General features: G+C 39.7%; 1 protein-coding gene across 1 annotated transcript in view; it reads right to left on the reverse strand.

Moving 5' to 3' along the window:
* ZNF827 (zinc finger protein 827) overlaps positions 1–20,226 on the reverse strand; it is a 133,296-nt gene that overhangs the window by 22,957 nt on the left and 90,113 nt on the right. The window contains exon 8 of the mRNA XM_032764889.2: positions 19,720–19,823. Within this exon, the coding sequence (XP_032620780.1) occupies positions 19,720–19,823 (104 nt within the window). The remainder of the gene's footprint in view (positions 1–19,719; positions 19,824–20,226) is intronic.

The following is a 20,226-nucleotide window of genomic DNA, read 5'->3' on the forward strand; positions in this document are numbered from 1 at the left end:
TATTTTTGTTATGCTTTTTCTAGCTATAAAAATGTTCAGTATTGTCACCTGCCATATTTTTTTAGTCACAATGCATGTCAGTTAAGAATGGTTGTTAAGCGGATGTCAAGTTTCCTTTTTTACTAATTTATCGTCCAAATATAATAATCTTTGTTCCATCTGGTAGAAGGAACATGAGTTTTATTTTCTGAAACCTGAAACAATGATATACATTGTGCAATCCATGCTACAATATGTGGAAAAAAACTCATTGCTAAATAAAACAATTTAACTAACTAAACCTTAGTGGATACTCTTAAGGTTTTTCAAATGTTTTTGCAAATAATTGTCATTACTATGGAAATATGGTGAATATCAAAATAACGTTTATGGTTATGGACTTACTGACCATAAAGATCCTTATTTGATAGAGAAAAAATAAGATGACTATTTGTATATCCACAGTGTCATACTTCTAAGTTGTATATATGGTATTTCTAAAATTGCCTGGTACTAGGTTTGGAAGTATTGGACTAAGGAGCCAACATTCCCCTCACAAGGAAGCATTAACTTTGTACACCGAGGTAGTCCAAATGAACAACAGAATTGCCCAAAAGTGATAGAGAAAGATGTCTGTTTCCATGAAGGAAGGTAATGAGGAGATGGGGCTTTAATGAAGCTCAGATAGGAGTCAGGGAAAACATCCAACCAACTATCTGCTCAAGCAAAGTGGATGGATGAGACAACGAAAGGTGGGAGCAGGAGTCCACCACCACAGACACCAGGGATGAGCAAGGTTGCTAAAAAATGGAAGTTCACAAAGATGGTGAGAAACATAAGAGCTGGAATCTGAATAAAACAGGAGGCAGACTAGGAAAGGAGACAGGAGGCAGAGGAAATTACAGCAACATAGGTGAGCACAAGATGAGAGGACTTATTTTCTCTTGTCCTTAAAAAGCATTTCTACATAAACTTCACTTGTAATACAAATAATTTTCCACCTAAGCAGCAAGGTTTATAGTAACCTTAAACTGTATACCAAAACTTTGAGATTTCCTTTTATTTTAATTGATTCTCTCTTTTTTCCATATTGGATAAATGTGTTTGATTTACGCAATATAAAGTTACTGGTTGTTATCTATGCAGAGGTAAACAATCCTTTGACTTCTGAGGAGAGGCAGGGGGATATCTGATACTAAACCGAGCTTGAGTTTCAGTTGACAAAAATTAGACACAAGTTGCTTTTGGTGCTTTGCCAATGTGACCATTGTAAAACCATTGAACAGACCTACGAGTCTCATGGTACATCATATCACATCCTGTCAAATGGACCAAAGTGACAAACAAAAACCTAGGAAGTACTTTTCAAATTTTGATATTTTATTTTTTAAACTGAGTTTTCAAACACAAATACACAACTATTTGCAACTATTTAAAACTTGCTTTTAAAGAGAGTAATTTAAAATCCAAAATGAACAAATATGGGATGAAGTGAAACTTTTTTCCAGTTTGTTTCTCATACTGATGTGAGTTTCAAATGATCCCAGGAATATGAAGTGAAGCCATCAAGGATTTTTTTTTTAGTTTGAAGATAAATCATGAAAAAAACCACTCATTTTAGAGAAGTTTCCCACTCAGACCTTAAATCAGTCCATGTTTGTGAATCTTGGTGAAGCTAGTCTCAGTTGCATGTTTTAAACAAACCCTGAAACATAGATAATTCTGCTGTAGTTCCTTTACAGAAACTAGTTTTTACAACAAACTTAACTTTTTTCATCAACATCAGACTGCGTATAACATGGAAGAGGCCCCAACTTCCACCATATATTGTACTGCCCTCTTCAATGTGAGTCAAACAGGACTGCCTTCTCAGAAACTTCAATCTTTACCAAGACAAAAGAAAAAGGCAATGTAAAAATGCATGACATATGCTAAAAAGTCAGATGGGCACTGGTCATGAAATGTAGCACTGATAGCAAAAACATCATCAATCAGAAGTCCTTTCAGATCTGCATTGGCTTCAAAAGTTTATCTAACACCTTTACCATCATTAATGATGGTCACGATGTGGAAGGTCAATCAGTCTGACATTTAGTTTTCTAACTGTAGCAGAAACAATTCCCCCCCGGAGTGGGAAGGGAGAGATGGAAACTGAATTATTTTTTCACTGAGGGAATTGTGACATTATAAAATCAGGAAACTGGGTGAAACTGATGATAAATCCTCTTTTCCTTCTGACATATATGCTTTTAAAAGCTTAACTGATCACTACTGACAAATAGCACAATCATCTGAGTAACAAAAAACGTCATTCTCTTTGCCTTGTTCTTAAAAAATCCTTATTGTATGTTTTTAAAAAGAGAGTGTGTATCCATTCCCAACACAGAACCTGAAAGTGTCTCCCAAGATCTATGAGAATGAGGGATCATCCTTCAGGACTGGTTGTAGATCCTTGATAATGCGCTGGGGAGGTTTTAGTTGGGGGCTGAAGGTGACAGCTAGTGGTGTTCTGTTACTTTCTTTGTTGGGCCTGTCCTGTAGTAGGGTGACTTCTGACTCTGTCAATCAGTTTCTTCTCTTCAGCAGGTGGGTACTGTAGTTTTAAGAATGCTCGACAAAGATCTTGTAGGTGTTTGTCTGAGGGATTGGAGCAAATGTGGTTGTATCTTAGAGCCTGGCTGTAGATAATGGATCATGTGATGTGTTCTGGATAAAGCTGGAGGCATGTAGGTAAGTATAGCGGTCAGTAGGTTTTCGGTATAGGGTGGTGTTTATGTGACCATTGCTAATAAGCAGGAAGTGTCCAGGAAGTGGATCTCTTGTGTGGACTGGTCCAGGCGGAGGTTGATGGTGGGATGGAAATTGTTGAAATCATAGTGGAATTCCTCAAGGGCTTCTTTCTCACGGTCACGATAATAATGATGTGATTAATGTATTGTGCAAGTAGAGTAAGGCATTAGGGGATGAGACTGAGGAGTGTTCTATGTCAGCCCCTGAAAATGCTGGCATACTGTGGGCCATGGTACCCATAGCAGTGCCGCTGACTTAAAGTATAATGTTCCCCAAATGTGAATAGTGTGGTGAGACAAGTACAAAGTTCAGCACAGTTCTTCTGACTCTTATGGGGATACTGTTCCTGACAACTTGTAGGTCCATCTCGGTGTGAACGTAGGCTGAATAAAGACAGGTGTGGAGGGTCAGTACCAGACTAAAACCATTTCCTCCATGCTAATTTCTCCCTATGTTACTCACACTCTTGTCAGTTGGTTTAAAGTAGGCCATCCTGATTATCACTACAAAAGTTTCTTATCTTCTGATAATAGGACACCTAATGATTATGTCAGTTCTTGTTAGAGTTGAGTATGGCACCTCCATTTTTTCCATGTTGTGTGTTGGGGGTGTGTGTATAATATACACAGCAACATCCAAGTATCACAAAGGATAAGACAGGCTGAAGAGCCGACTCAGTGGACAGAACAAGATCCACGCCATCGAACGGATACGCCTGCCACAGTCATCAGATACCCTGCCGGTAGTAGATGGCCCAAAGGAGGGACAATGGAGCTGCCGATGGTGAAAACCCAGAAGCTCCTCACATGCACCGGACGGTTTCACCCAAGTCCAAACCCAGAGACGGTTACCAGCGAAAGAAGCGGGCGGGGCTTGGATGATGTAAAGTCACGTCCTGGACGAAACCAGAAACATCGCAGGATACACAGTAAGATGGCCCCAAAGATAGCTGCTGAGAATGCATGAGCAGCCGCAGACTGGGAGAAGACCAAGCAGAAGAAGTGCAGGCGAGACAAGCACCTTGCATGGGATGTACCATCGACGATAGCCTGAAGGTGGGCTGACTTGGGGAATCCTACCAGTGGCTGAAGGGCTGGATAAAGACAAGCACGAGCACTGATCATAGCAGCACAGGACAGGTACTGAGCACCCGATCATTGAAGGCAGGGGTCTACCACTCCGGACGAGCCCCACAAGAGACCCAGGGCAGACTGTCAGAAGAGGCCTCAGAGAACAGTCCGAACACACTAGTGCAGATTAAGATGCAGGCGGAACAGCATACACTGAATGCACACCAAGTGGCTGGCATTGTGTACAGACATCTGGCACAGCATATGGGCTAGAACCTCCCAAGACCTAGATGGTGAGATTCCACAGAAGGTTGAGAGAATAGCAGGGCTAAGATTCTTGGGACTCCAGTTCCAGAGGACAGGCATGAGGACTGCGTCAAAAGGAGGAAAACGGACTACGGTAATTAACAAGGAGCAGAAGACAGGGTGGTGATAGTATCAGCCAGTGCCAAGTGACAGCAACATCAGGAAGAAGGATATGAGAAAAGCTGAGAAAAGTTTACCAGGGCCTGACAAGAGAACTCGAGAGAGGATGTGGGAAGTGACAGGCCAAGGGTCGCTATGTGGTCGGAGCACTCGGGCCTTGACTCCTAAGCTGGTAGTGCTTCCACAGATCCCAGGAAAACATAGACTCTCTGTCCAGCAGAGTGCAGTCGCGGAACGCGAGATCTGCGCAGAACCTTCAACTCCCAGGCCTCGGGTAGAGGACTGAGTGAGGAAGACACATGACACTCATAGGGGTGAGAGGGGACAGTTTTTTTTTTTTATTTATATATCATTCTTCCTACTGTACTTTCCAACTGCATGCATCTAATAAAGTGGGTTTAGCCCACGAAAGCTTATACCCAATAACATATTACTCTCTAAGGTGCCCACATACTCCTCGTTCTCTCCTAATGCAGTTCATGCCCAGCCTCACATCATTTTTAGACTCATTGTATATTGTTTGTGTTACATTTATTTGCGGTGCTATGAAATCCAATCTGTATTATTTCTGTATGTCTGAGTGACTACTGTAATGGAACAACACGACTGACTTATTTCTCAATAAAATCATTGCGTGCAGGTTTTTGTCCTGCAATTCAGTTTGTTATGACTAAACTTCAGAGAAAATCACTATCAAAATCAAGTGGCGTGGGCAACTTATACACACGGTGTTGGACCATTACCTGGTCTGTGTACATAATTAATAGCTTGCTTTATCTGTCACTACTGCCACTTTCATTTAGCTGTCCTCGTTGAAATGGCATTTCTTTCACAGATAAAGAGGCTAATACACATGGGATTTGCCCAGACATTATATGCATTCCCATCCAGAAGTTTGCATGTTAATAAAAGAATCTCCTTAAGGTTACATTCTCACTCTGGGCTTCGGCATCCTTTCCATTTTCCAGCCAAAAAGTTAAACAAAAATAGATACAAAACTGTTTAAGCAGTGCAGAGACACGCACGGAGGATGCTAAAAATACAGCCAAGCAGCCAGACAAGTCCGTTTCCTCAGGGCTAGCTTTACTGATACAAAAAGATTCAAACATAGCAAAGCAACTCAGAGACACTTTGGCCACTCACAGCTAGGGATATAAATTTCCGGACCAGCTATAAGCCTAAAATCGGTTTTAAAAACTTGATATTTTATAAATTTGATTTCATGCGGCCACGCTAGGCAGCAGTAATTCGCGGTTTGTGACGTCCTGTCGAGGCCTAATGTCGATTATTTATATCGATATAAAGGGCGTTGTAGTGTGGACGGGTACAGCGTTAAATCGATTTAACGCTCTTTAAATCGATTTAAACGTGTAGTGTAGACCAGGCCTTGGTTACAGCCACCTTTCCAGCTTTCAGCAAGCTAGTAGAGGGGAGGCCACACCCTTTCTCCTAGACAGCTGCAGCCCCTTCCCCTCTGCACCTCACTGCAACTCACTTACATGATAGACAGTGAACTTCGGCTGTGCTTGAAACCCCTTACATACTGGGACTTAAAAAGAGCTTTATACTCGTCTCTCACACACAAATAAGAGTTGGAGAGCTCCTACATGGAATCTTTTCCTGTTTATCTTGTATCCAGTAGCATTTTGTGACATCAGTTTAGTCAGCATATTGGGCTGCCCGTAATGGAGTGGACTATAACTCCCAAAAACCAGTGTGGCAAATTTTAACTGAGGTCTAATTCGGAAGCCATTAGAAGAAAGGTATGAAAGTCTTCTGCCCACCCTCTCCTAAGGTACCATTTTTTAAAAAATAGTCTTCTGCTGGCCCACCCTCACTAGTGGCTGATGGGATTTGTAATTAACTTCCTCCTAGGCAGACTGATGTTGTAGAAGATAGCTGTGCACAAGATAGAAGATGAGGTGAGGAGGAGGAGAGTCCCAAATTAACTTTTAAAAGCAATGTCTAGTACAGGTCTCCATTCGTTAGAAAAAGGAAAAGTTGTTCTAAAAATCTCTCTTACTACTTTATGTTTAGCTTGTATTCAGATAAATTTCATATTTAGGAAGGAGTACAACTCAACCCTGACATTAAATTTCCATAAATATTCAGGTATAGAAAAATCAATACAAAATTTGGGCTTATTTATATGTGGGTCTAAATATGATGAAGAGCCCAATACAATACAATGCATATTTGTAAACCAATGGCTCCTTCCATCAAGAGTCATACAATTGGTAATTTAATATGACATCTTTATCATTCAAATTAATGACAGTTTAGAAAGTTCCATTTGCAATATCTCCGTTCATTTTATGTATTTATTTTAAAATCCTAATGACAGTAAAACATTTGTGACTAATTCTTTTACTCTTTGCAAAGTTGTTTTTGGTGGAGTAAGTGCCAGGTTTCTTACTGCGTCTACAACATGGACTTTGGAGAGAGAAAAATCTTACCACGTGTGAAAAGTGCATCCAGTATGAAAGAGTGAAAAAGTCATTGCCCATGTGCTTAGTTTCCCACATGTAAGTAAACAGTTACCTTTCGCTGTTTTGCTTTGGATTTGGTGTTTGTGTAATTTATTAACACAGTTGTTGCCTTGTTGGGTTTAATGATTGGGATCCAGAGTGGGTTTATTTTGAATGAAACCAGAAGCTGTTTGTTGCCAGTGAAATTACTTTGTTCTTGTGTTGGTTACCCAATGCTGATTTTGCTTTAAAAAGGAACAGATGCAAAAAGAGATATTACACAAAATGAAAATATACATTTTTGCTTGTGTGGGAGGAATGTACAGCATGAGAGAAGAAAGGCTGTGCCAATTAAAATTAGCCCATAATAAAACAAGAGTCACAATGTTTTAGTTATAAAACAAGTACTCTTCCACACAGTCATTAAACATAGACCAGACTTCGGGTTTCTATAGCATCTTTCATCCTGATGGTCCCTTGAAGTGTTTACAAAGTAATTAGTGAGTGCAGTGACTCTGCAGTCAAAGAGAGCAGCCATTGTGCGCTCAACATTAGTTCCAGGCATTCGCATCTGTTATACTGAGGAAAGAAGTAATAGCCAGAATACTACGAGTTTCACATATACTTCAAAGAGATCTTTAAATTCTGCCTGGAAGGCCACCGAACAGTGACTGGTAAACAACAAAAAAAGGGGCTGGTTTAGGTTTTGTTATTTTACCCAAAGGACGACATTGCCAGTGTCTGAATTAGAGATGGGGTTGGGCTGCACAGCTTTGATCCAGACCTGAATGTTCTCAAAGAACATGGAATGTTCAGAGCTTGGGTTTTGTCCAATCTCCTACAAGAAAAATGGTTAACTTGAATCCATGAAATTACAGGCCAGAGGTGAGAAAACTACCTTATAATCCACATCATTATTATTTTCTCCCTCTTTTGTGGACTGCTACAAGTACTGTAAATAGAGAATCTAGGGCATATATAGACTATTAATTTCATAAACACCCTCATGCTGTGAGTTTCTCTTTTGTGAGATCATTTTGAAGTGGTTTGTTCTGCACAGTTACACATTACCATGCCCTGAAAATTCTTTCAAAATGGAAAGATTTGTTTGACTGCTGAGATCATGTTAGTTATAGTGACTATAATGGATAACAGGAGACAGTCATTATTACAATATCAGAAACCTGCAACACATGGAATTTCTTAGTGACAGTTCCTGCTAGGGAACACACATGCATTACACACAAACCCATCTGGCAGCAGCCCTAAAAAAAGTGACAAAGGAAATGTACTATAGAGACAGAATATAACAGAATAAGTTAGAATCTTATGCATCCCAGCTGGTTATAGCCCCAGAAAGGGAGCCAGGGATCTGGAATACCATTCCATCTGCTCACTATATGCAATTCAAGCTGTCTATCAAGGCAATTGGAGAATCCGTGTCCAGCAACGTAAGTGTCTATGCTGCAGTTAGGTACGTGATAATGAGAATTTAAAGATATGATGCAATAAAGAACAATGTGATGCAATGTGCTAAAGCCAGAACCACTGAAACATAGTTCAGTGCTAAATTAAGTTGAACAAATGCTGTTAAATCTGCCTCTCTAGGAAGAAATATGCCAAATGTGCCCGCTGCTACAGCATTCCAAGTGAACTGGCTTTCCAAGAACAGCTTTCTACAAGCTGTAATGAGTCATCTGTCTCCTGCTACCAGAGAGTAACAAGACTAGCTGACAAATCCTCTCTCTTCTAAGGGCAGCAATGTAGAGAAAGCATACCACATAAGAGAACTTAAATTAGTTTTCTGTTTATGAAAAATCAAACTGCATATAAAGGTGATAAGGAATCAAGAGCCATTATAACTTAAACTGATTGACGACTATGCCATAGGGAATTTCCTGCAAATCCTGGGCCTGTCACAGAGGTAGGTTATGTCTGATTGATTGTCAATATATTTTATTTTACCTATTTGGATGTATAGAAAAAATAAAGAGAGACCTGCAGAAATCTCTAGGTATCCCTGACACTGTGGTGAAGAACATGCCCTTGCACTTGCTTCCACAGGGAATATCCACAGGGACCAGCACTCGAAGAAAGGAATATTACTTACCTCACAGTAACTGAAGTTCTTTGAGATGTGGTCCCTATGGGTATTTGCTGTGGATGCACATGTGCTCTATGCATCTGGGACTGGAAATGTTTCCAATAGCAGTATCCATTGATTTGCGCCTGTGCCCTTCATGTCGTTGTGCTCTCAACTGAGGGCATAAAGGGTGACATAGACTGACTCTCCAGTTCTCACTCTACTGCAAATCTGAGAGTATCTGAGCAGAGAGGAAGGAGGACAGGACACGAATACTCGTGGAGACCACACATCTTGAAGAACTCCAATTACTGTAATGTAAGTAACCTTCCTTTCTTCTATGAGTGCTGGTCCCTAAGGGTATTTCAGTATGGGTGACTCCCAAGCAGTGTTCATTGAGGACATGAGTGCAAGGATGTCTTCTGTATCAGTTCTCAGGAGTGCTGAACCAAATGGAAGCATCCCTAACTGAGTCTTGAACCAAGGCATAGTTCCCAATAAATGTGTGAATGAAGCCCCAGATTAGGCCAGAGCCCTGTGTACCTCAAGGAAGTGGTGTTTCCTGTCCTCTCTAGTGTTATGAGGTTACCGGTAGGTGAACTGTCTGGTTCAAGTGAAAGTCAGAAGGAACTTCATGAATAAATTTGGAAAGCCAACACTCAGAAATACTTTATGTCTGTGGAAGATCATATAAGGTGGGTCTGCCCTAAGGGTCCTGAGCTCACCTACTCTTCTGGCCAAGGTGATAGCTGTTAGGAAGGCCACCTTCACTAATAAGTGCAAGAAGAAGCAGGAGGCTAAGTGTTCAAATGGCAGGTTCATAAGTGCTGACAGTACAAGGTTCAGATCTCAAGCAGGAATAGGTCTTGATACTGACAAGAACATCCTGACAGTGCCTTTTTAGACCTTTACTGTGGGGAAGAGGTGGGGGAGAAAACTGAGCAGTTCTCCACTAGAGGATGAAATGCACTAATAGCTGCTACCGTACTTATAATGAACTGATGGGTAGGCCCGTGACTTCAAGGAGAGGAGACAGTACAAGGTAAGAGGAATCCGGGACTTCTTAGGAAACAATAATGCTTTTGTCAGATGGAGAACCTATTCCATTTGGCAACATAAAACTTTCTTATAGAGTTTCCTGCTATTGAGAAGAATGTACACCTCTGCCCCGATATAACACAACCTGATATAACACGAATTCGAATACAACATGGTAATACAGTGCTCTATGGGGGCGGGGCTGCACACTCTGGTGGATCAAAGCAAGTTCGATATAACACAGTTCACCTATAATGCAATAAGATTTTTTGGCTCCCGAGGACACCATTATATAGGGGTAGAGGTGTATTGGACCTCCTCTGAGCACGATCTCTCTTAAGTCTCCTGCCCAGGCAAAAACCAGGCTGCCAGATGGGGATGGTTGGTTTTGTCTCCATTGACAGTAGGTCCAGAAATGGCTGTAGGTGAATGCACAGGAAGGAGGTCAGCTGCAGAGCCATGGTGAATCAGAACTGTTGCAGCCACCATGACTAATAGCAAAGGGTAAGGTAAAAAAGAGGAAAGATCTGAACACTCCACACAAAACTGAGATTTTGAAAACAAAATGAATCAAGGAACCAAAGGACATGAAGAGAAGAAATTCTTGAATTGCCTATACACTAATGGTAGGAGTCTGGGGAACAAACAGAGGAATTGGAATTGCTCATTTATGAGAATAAATTCAATGGAGCTGGTATTACTGAAATGTTGAGAGACAGTTCACACTACTGAAATGTTAAAATTAATGGTTATAATCTACTTAGGAAGGATCGCGTGGGCAAAAGGGGAAAGGGAATAGAACTCCGTCAAAAATGGCATTACCTGTTCCAAAGTCACTGATAACTCAGAAGAAAATGATCTTGAATGCTTATGGATCAATATCCTAACCAATAAGACTCAAAATGGGGTATTAGTTGGTTTCTGTTACAGATCACCATAGCACACTAAGGAAAAGGATAACAGCATCTTTATGCACTTAACTATAAGGTGTAGGGGAAAAAAATTGGTGTAATCAAGTGACATATGAAGGTCTACCAGTACTATAACATCCTTGGAATTTCTAAAAACTATAGATGCAATTTCCTAACTCAAAGTGTAGCAATCAACATGGAGGAATTCTTTATTAGACCTTGTTTTAACAGAGAGGAACCGATCACAGAACTGAAAATTAATGGTAGCTTAGGTACACGTGATCATGACTTGATCACATTTATAGTGTAACAAGCTGAATATACACACACCCACATCTATACACACACCCACACCTGGTGCTTTAATAGTACCAATTTCACAAAAGTGAAAACAATTAGGAGCCAAATCAGTTGGGAGGAAGAATTTAAACAGAAAAATGTGAATGATAATTGGGAATCATTGAAGAACACCTTTTTAGATACCCCAAAAGCCACAATCAAGGAAGGCGGCCATATGGGTTAAAAAACTAAGTGAAGCCAGCTATACCAAATAGAAAAATTATATTTACCAAATGGAAGGAATGGGAAATTGATAGTAATGAATATAAACTGAAAGTTGGTAATTGTAGAAAACTGACAAGGAAAGCAAAAAGACACAAGGAAAAAATTTATGGCCAGCACAACTGAGGACAATAAGGAGGAATTTTTAAAATACTTTAAGAACAGAAAGAATTCTGACGATGTTCTTTGTCCAATACTAGATGGAAATGGTAGAATTATCAATAATATTGCAGAAAAGGCAGAAGTGTTCAATACATTTTTCTGTTCTGTAGGGGGGTGGGGAATATGACAGTCTTCTCATATGGTGATAAAGCTCTTTCCATTTCACTAGAATCTCTGGAGGATGTTAAACAGAAGCTGCTAAAGCTAGACATTTTTACATCAGCAGCTCCAGATAATAGTTTTAAAAGAACTGGCTGAGCAGCTTGCTGGACTGTTAATGTTGATTTTTAATAAGTCCTGGAGCACTGGGGAAGTTCCAGAAGACTGAAAGAAAGCTAATGTTGTGCTAATTTTCAAAATGGGTAAATGAGATGACCTGGGTAATTATATGCCTGTTAGCCTGACATCAATCCCAGGCAAAACAATAAAGAGGCTGATAGGAGGCTCAATGACTCAATTAATAAACAGCTAAAGGAGAACAATGTAATTAACACATATCAACAAGAGTTTATGGAAAATAGTTCCTGTCAAGCTAATTTGATTTTTTTTTTTTGGTTAAGATTACAAGTTTGGTTGATAAAGGCATTAGTGTTACTAGACTTCTGTATGGTATTTGACTCTGTGCCACATGACATTTTGATTAAAAAACTAGAAAAATAAAATTAACATGGCACGCATATTACATGGATTAAAATCTGGCTAACTGATGGGTCTCAAAATGTAACTGCAATGGTGACTCATCATCAGATGGATATGTTTCTAGTGGAGTCCCAGAGGGATCTGTTCTTGGCCCTGTGCTATTTAAAATAAATAGAATCATCACTGATAAAATCTGGAAATGACACAAAAACTGTAGGAGTAGTAAATAATGAAGAGGACAGAGCGATAATGATTCAGGGAAATCTGGATTGCTTGGTAAACAGGGGCCAAACAAACAATATGTGTTTTCATACAGCTAAATGTAAATGTACATATCTAGGAACAAAGAACATAGGCCATACTTACAGAATGGGGGTTCTGTTATGGGGGAAGCAGTGACTCTGTAAAAGATTTGTGGATTGTGGTAGATAATGATCTAAACATGAACTCCCAATATAATGCTGTGGCCAAACTATGCATAAACAAGGAAATCTTGAGAGTAGTAGCGAGATTATTTTACCTCTGTATTTGGCACTTGTGCGACCTCTGCTAGAATCCTTTGTTCAGTTCTAGTGCCCATAATTCAAGAAGAATGTTGATATTTTGGAGAGGGTTCACAGAAGAGCCACAAGAATGTTCAAAGGGTTAGAAAATATGCTTTACAGTGACAGACTCAAACAGCTCATTTTATTTAGTTTAACAAAGATGAGGTGTCATGACTTGTTTACAAACAAAGGCATGACTTGCTTACAGTCCAAGTATCTTCATGGGGAGCAAATATTTAATAGTGAGTTCTTTAATCTAACAGAGAAATGTAAAATACGATCCAAAGACTGGAAGTTGAAGCTAGACAAATTCAGGCTGGAAATAAAGCATCCATATTTTTTATTTTTTTTTATTAATTTTTTTTTTTTTTTTTGGACACAGAGCAGTTATCTATTGGAATAATTTACCAAGAGCTGTAGTGGAGTCTCCATCATGGACCATTTTAAAATCAAAATTGGACATATATCTAAAAGATACACTCTATGAATAATTTAGGGAAGTTCAAAGGCTTGTGTTATAGATGATCACCATGGTCCCTTCTGATCCTGGAATCTATGAATGTCTGCATCTTTCACAGTTATACAAATATCAAGACTCTGTGACATGGAAGAGTTTAATTGAGAACCGAGTTTCATCTTCCTCCCACCTATTACTCTTCTCATTTCCAAATCAAGTACAATAGAATCTATTTACAATTCTGTTTATTGTTAAATAAAATGAGATTCTCTCTCAGAAAGGTTCAATGAACTTCAATGTGAAAAGTGGAGTCTCTTTACAGTAATTCTGTGCAACACACAGGGTGGTTTTTTGGTTCTTAAAATTTATTTTGTGTGTGACTAGTACTAATTTTTGTGAAAACTGTGTGTGATATTGGATTGATAGCTCTTAACAATAAAGTTCTCAATGTACACAGAACAGTTGCTGATGACAGGTCATTATTTTCTTGATCAAAAATGATTTTATTTGGCTGATAACACCACAGAAAGAGATGGGAAATTACATCAGAATGTTCAATAAACAAAGGGAAAAGGGGAAGAAAAAAAGTCCCCCAAATGTATCAAACATTAGAATATAAGAATAGCCATACTGGGTCAACCAATCATCCACCTCAGCCAGTATTCTGTCTTCCAACAGTGGCCAGTGTCAGATATGTCACGAGAATGAACAGAACAGGGCAATTATCAAATAATCCCCTGTTGTTCAGACCTGTTCTGGATGCCCAGAACAGGAGGTTGCATCCCTGACCATCCTGGCTAATAGGCACCGATGGATCTATTTTCCATGAACTCATCTAATTCTTTTTTTAATCCAGTTATAACGTTTGGCCTTCACAACATCCCCTGGCAACAAGTTCCATGGGTTGACTGTATGTTGGGTGGGGAAATATTTCCTTATGTTTGTTTTAAACATGGTGACTATTAGTTTCATTGGTTGACCCCTTGTGGTACGTGATGGAGTAAATAACACTTCACTATTCACTTTCCCCACACCATTCGTAATTTTATAGATCTCCATCGTATCTCCCTTTAGTCATCTCTTCTCTGAGCTGAACCAGTCTTTTAAATCTTTCCTTATATAGAATTTGTTCCATGCCATACTAATCATTTCTGTTGCCCTTCTCTGTACGTTTTCCAACTTTAATATACCTTTTTTGAGATGTGGTATTCAAGGTGCGCATGTACCACGGATTTGCATATTGACATTATAATATTTTCTGTCTTATCTATCTCTTTCCTAACAGTTCCCAACATGGTTAGCTTTTTTGACTTCTGCTGCACACTGAGTAGATGTTTTCAGAGAACTATCCATGATGACTCCAAGATCTCTTTCTTGAGTGGTAACAGCTAATTTAGACCCCAGCATTTTATGTACAGTTGGGATTATTTTTCCCACTGAGCATTACTTTACACTTATCAACACTGAATTTTATCTCCATTTCGTTGCCCAATAACCCAGTATTGAGAGATCCCTTTGTAACTTTTTGCAGTCAGTTTTGGACTTTTCATTGCTACAGACTAGGGACCGAGTAGCTAGGCAGTAGTTCTGCAGAAAAGGATCTAGGGATTACAGTGGACGAGAAGCTGGATACGAGTCGACGGTGCACCCTTGTTGCCAAGAAGGCTAACAGCATTTTGGGCTGTATAAACAGGGACATTGTAAGCAGATCAAGGGATGTGATCATTCCCCTCTCTTCGACATTGGTAAGGCCTCATGCTGGAGTACTGGTCCAGTTTTGGGCCCCACACGATAAGAAGATTGGAAAAATTGGGGAAAGAGAGTCCAAGCGGAGGGCAACAAAAATGATTAGGAGAACGGAGCACAAGACTTATGAGGAGAGGGCTGAGGGCACTGGGATGTTTAGTCTGCGGAAGAGAAGATAGGGGGATTGATACGCTGCTTTCAAGACCTGACAAGGGGGTTCCAAAGAGGATGGATCTAGATTGTCTCAGTGGCAGCAGATGACAGAACAACGAGAATGGTCTCAAGTTGCATATGGGGGAGGTTTAGGTTGAAATATTATGGAAAAAACTTTTTTACTCAGAGATGGTGAAGTACGTGGATGGGTTCCTGGGAGTGATGGATCTCCCTTCCTTAGAGGTTTTCAAGTGCAGGCTGGACAAAGCCTGGCTGGATGATTTTGTTTTTTTTTTTTTTTTTTTTGGGATTGGTCGTTGTTTGAGTGGGGCGTGGACTGGTGACCTCCTGAGTCCCTCTCTGTCTATAAACATAATAGCTAAGGTTAAATGTCTCTTTCACCTGGAAAGGTTACAAACAACACCTGAATCCCAGGGACCAATCGGAAACAGATACGTTCCAAATCTCAAGGAAGGGAACCTTTATTTGTGGTTGTTGGTTGGTTTAGGTCTCTCTTGGTCCTGGATCGTATCTGAGAGGTGAAACAGGTTTCTGCAATCTCCCTACTACAGTTTCTATCTATCAGATAGATGAGTATCGAAAAGGCCGGTTATAGTCCTTTATTTGTTTTTTTCTTTTGTGCAATATTTAGGTCTGCTGGTAATATTTAAATTGTATTTTTCCTGGATAAGGCTGTTTACCCATGTTATAAGCCTAAAAGACCTGAATATCATTCTTGTTACAGAGACAATTTTTTATGGTTTTTTCTTCTTTTATTAACAGTTCGCTTTTAAGCTTTTGATTTTTTTTCTAGTAGGCTCAAGGGGATTGAGCTTGTACTCATCAAAGATTGAGTGGAGAGAGTGTTGATGTTCGTTATTCCCGGGAACTAGGGAGGGAAATGGTTTATTCCCCTTTGTTGTGAGACTCAAGGAATCTGAGTCTTGGGGTCCCCAAGGAAGGTTTTTGGGGGACAGAGTGTACCAGACACTGGAATTTCTGGTTGGTGGCAGCACTACAGGATCTAAGCTGGTAATTAAGCTTAGAGGATTCATGCTGGTACCTATTTTGGACACTAAGGTCCAGATTTGGGAATTATACCATGACACCTTCCAACCCTGATATTCTATGATTCTATGACTGAACTATCTTGAGTAATTTTGTATTGCCTGCAAATTTTGCCATCTCACTATTCACTCCCCTTTCCACATAATTTATTAATATGATGAACAGCACAGGTCCCAGTAAAGATCCTTGAGGGACCCCACTTTTTACCTCTCTCCATTGTGAAACATATCCTTTGTTTCCTATCTTTAAACCAGTTACTAATTCATAAGAGGACCTTCCCTATTATCCCATGACTGCTTATTTTGCTCAAGAACCTTTGGCGTGGGGCCTTCTCAAAGATTATTTAGTTTAGGTATTACTTCCAAAGGATACTACATTGTCCCCTCAAAATAATGACTCATCACAAATTATTAGCATGTTGATTGAGTTGCAGTTCAGGGAGCTATTGCAATTTCAATCTTATTTCCTTGGCTGCCCAGCCATAGCTCTTCTTTCATGTGATATGGCTGCTTGTCTTTCTTCTCTGAAGCTAATTCATTTCACTATTAATTCTTAGGGCTTACCTACATGAACATTTAGTTTGTGGAAAGCTTGGGCATAAACCTCCCCAACGTTAGCCTGCCACAACGATGTATTCACATGGACCCTGCTGCTGCCAACTAAGGGTATGTCTACACAGCATTTTGGAGTGAGCATCCCAGTCCAGGTCAAGAAACTTAGCCCTGGTCTACACGGGGAGGGGAGGATTGATCTAAGTTACACAACTTCAGCTACATGAATAACATAGCTGAAGTCGATGCACTTAGATCAACTTACCGGGGTGTTTTCACCACGGTGCGTTGACTGCTGGCACTCCCCCGTCGACTCTGCCTGCCTCTCTCATGGCGCTGGAGTACAGGAATTGACGGGAGAGCACTCAGGGGTTGATTTATTGTGTCCAGACTAGACGCGATAAATCGATCCCCGCTGGATCGATTGCTGCCCACTGATTCGGCGGGTAGTGTAGACATACCCTTAGGCTAGTCAGGCTTGTGCTACTGCCCTAAAAAAAGCAATATAGGCAGTGCTTGTAAGTTACACCTCAGTGCACTGCTGTCTCCTGTGCACTGCAGAATAAGAGGCGCTGCAACTCCTTGGCACACTTACTTCACAACATAGAGCATAGCAAGGTGGTGACAGCAAGCAGGTGCAGGGTACCCAGCTGCTGCTTCACTGACCCCCACAGGCAGGTGGAGGAGAGCTGATCCAATCTGAGAGGGTCCAGTTGTTTTCACACCTGACACAACCTGGACCTTAATTCTTGTAGTTGGTTTGTGGGAGTTCATTCCACAGACTCAGACCAACCTTCAAGAAAACTGTCTTCTGCACAGACTTGGACATAAAAATTTAAACAGTTCCTTCCATGTGTGTTTTACTTACCTGTAATAAATTATGCTGCACTCACATTGCCTAATTGCCGAATTTTCTTAGATTCCTCTGGATTTCTTCACAATCCTTCTGAGTCTTGACTAACCTCAATAATGTTGTGTTCTCAGCAAGTTTCATTATCCAGTTACTCTTCCAACTCATTAATATATGGCACAGCCTTGTTTGTAAGTACATCTTTTTACTGCAGCATCTCTTTCCATACTAATTAGCCTTTTTACTTCTTGTACCCTATCTCTTGATCAGTTTCTACTCCATGAAATGACTCTATTCCTCACTCTGTAGTAGCAAGCTCTCTTAGATCTATTTTCAGAGGGACTTTATCCAAAGCTTTTTGAAAACACACTGAAACACATACAACAGCAGTTCTCAACTGGGGATCCAGGGTCCTCTGGAGGGCTGTGAGCAGGTTTCAGGGGGTTCACCAAGCAGGCATGGAGTTAGACTCAATGGAGACCAGGGCAGAAAACCCAAGCCTGAGCCCCGTCGTGTGGGGATGAAGCCAAAGTCTGAGCAGCTTGGCTTTACAGGGCATCCTGTGGCATAGGGCCCTGAGCAACTGTCCTGCTTGATACCCTCTAATGCTGGCCTGGCCTCTTATATGCAGAAAAACAGTTGTTGTGGTGCAGGTGGGTCCTGGAGTTTTGTAGCATGGGGTGAGGGGTGGGCTCAAAGAGAAAAAGGTAGAGAACCTATGACGTACTGGACACAACTCTTATTAGGCCACATCCTATCTTAAGAGACCAACCTAAAGTATTCCCAAAATACTGAGTACAATTCTGATCTGTCATTAGAACACCTTATTTAATCAGTCAATTTGTCCATTTCTTGAGTGGTTGCTTAAAACAGGTTTTGTTTAGAAGGAAGCTCCTGAGGGTAGATTTGACAATTTCCACAAGAAACAGAGAAGGACTAGGACCTTCTACTAACAGAGAATGAATTCTCAGCTCTCTGAGATTATACATTATATATAATTATAATTTTTATTTTTTTAAATCACCACCACATTGCTACTGTAAAACTGTTTTAACAATTCGGTTTCAAACCTCACTTATCAAAGGGTTATTATTTGCTTGTGAAAAGTAATGAAAAATCTTGTAAGATAGAGTTGTTCCAAAAGTATGAAGTAGACAATGAAAAGGAAACTAGTATTTATGCATACTTATCCATACAAATTACATATTGATCCAACATATGGTCTCCTCACAATATGATCAGTAAACAAACAATATATTATATATAAATAACTAAATAAGTAGCAGTTATATACTACATGTAAATGGTAACAATAAGGGACAAACTAATAGTTAAAAATGATTCCTAAGCAATCACTCTCTGGATAACAACTTTTTTTTGACTATTCAAACTTATCTGATACAAAAACATACACTATAGTTCCAATTACCTCAGTTAAAACACTGACTCTTGAGAATAGTCATAATTTCATTGCAATAATTCTGATAGTATAAATCAAGATTTCATGCTGAGGGTTGATACTTCTAGTATGGTACAAGAGTGTTGGCCTTACAGGCTATGTCTTCTGCAATTCTGAGCACGTCTTGAAAGATGCTGAGAGTTCCTATCTCCTAATGGGTATTGACAACACTCAGCATGCTGTAGGAGGTGCTTACCACCTTTCAGGGAAGGGACCTAAATGAATGATATGGGTAAGAGAATTGTATTGGAAAGCTGAGCAGTTCAGGCACATGAACTGCATATTTGGAAATTACATGGAGTTTTCCTGTATTTTATGAGTTGGAAGGGTGGGCTTGGCCACCAATAAGGGAGCCAGAGGGCAATAATTATTTCTTATCAGACAGCTTTATATTTCCCTTAAACATAGGATGTGAAAAGAAATACACTCAATTTATAATATTGAGGTACATCCTTTTTTGGTTCTTGCTTTGGATTTTTTTTTTTTTTTTAGACAGTTATTTAAAGACTAATAACATAAGTACTCAGGCAATTATGAAGAAACTTATCTTAGTCTTTTTCTTTTAAAAAATATTCATTTTTCTGGTGGTTGAGTTGTTTGTTTTTACATAGCAAACCAAGTTTTATTAAGGGGAGATATAGATGATTAATGTACTGAATAAATATAGTACAGATAGTACTATATCTAGAAAATCTAGTAAATATAGCACAGATCTTTTTATGCTAAACAAATTAAAAGTAATTAAATAGAAAAAAGGCCATACCTGGTGCTGATATCTTTCCATGAAGAGCAGTTTCATTGGGCAGGAGATCTTTTGAGTTGGAAGTGAATGGCGATTGTCTAAATGTATCTTCAGAAAAGAAAGGGCTGAGGGGGAAAAAGATTTCTTTTAGTAAACAAAACACTGACTAGCTAAAGTCGTAAGTGTGACACCTGATCCTAATACTTTTACAATTCATGTTCAAGTAAGTTTTTTGGTATACAAGACTCCTACTGAAACAGATGCAGTATGTGATGCTGCGTACAGTGGTCTTACTTCAGTGGCACCCCTACATCAAATTTCCTATCAAAGCGAAAACTGTCTCTCTAAATGCTTCAGGATAATTTAGTGACAACTCAACATCAAGCTATGTATTAGTGACTAAAAATTAATTTTTTAAAAAAATTTGCACTCTTCTGTCCAATCTGAACTTTTTTGTGGGTGGGGAGGAAAGAGCAGGATTGTTTTGATTACATCTCTTAATAAGAGCATTTAACTATTTAACCAGTT

Source organism: Chelonoidis abingdonii, chromosome 5 (assembly GCF_003597395.2).
Source record: "Chelonoidis abingdonii isolate Lonesome George chromosome 5, CheloAbing_2.0, whole genome shotgun sequence".
In the NCBI taxonomy this organism is placed as follows: domain Eukaryota; kingdom Metazoa; phylum Chordata; order Testudines; family Testudinidae; genus Chelonoidis; species Chelonoidis abingdonii.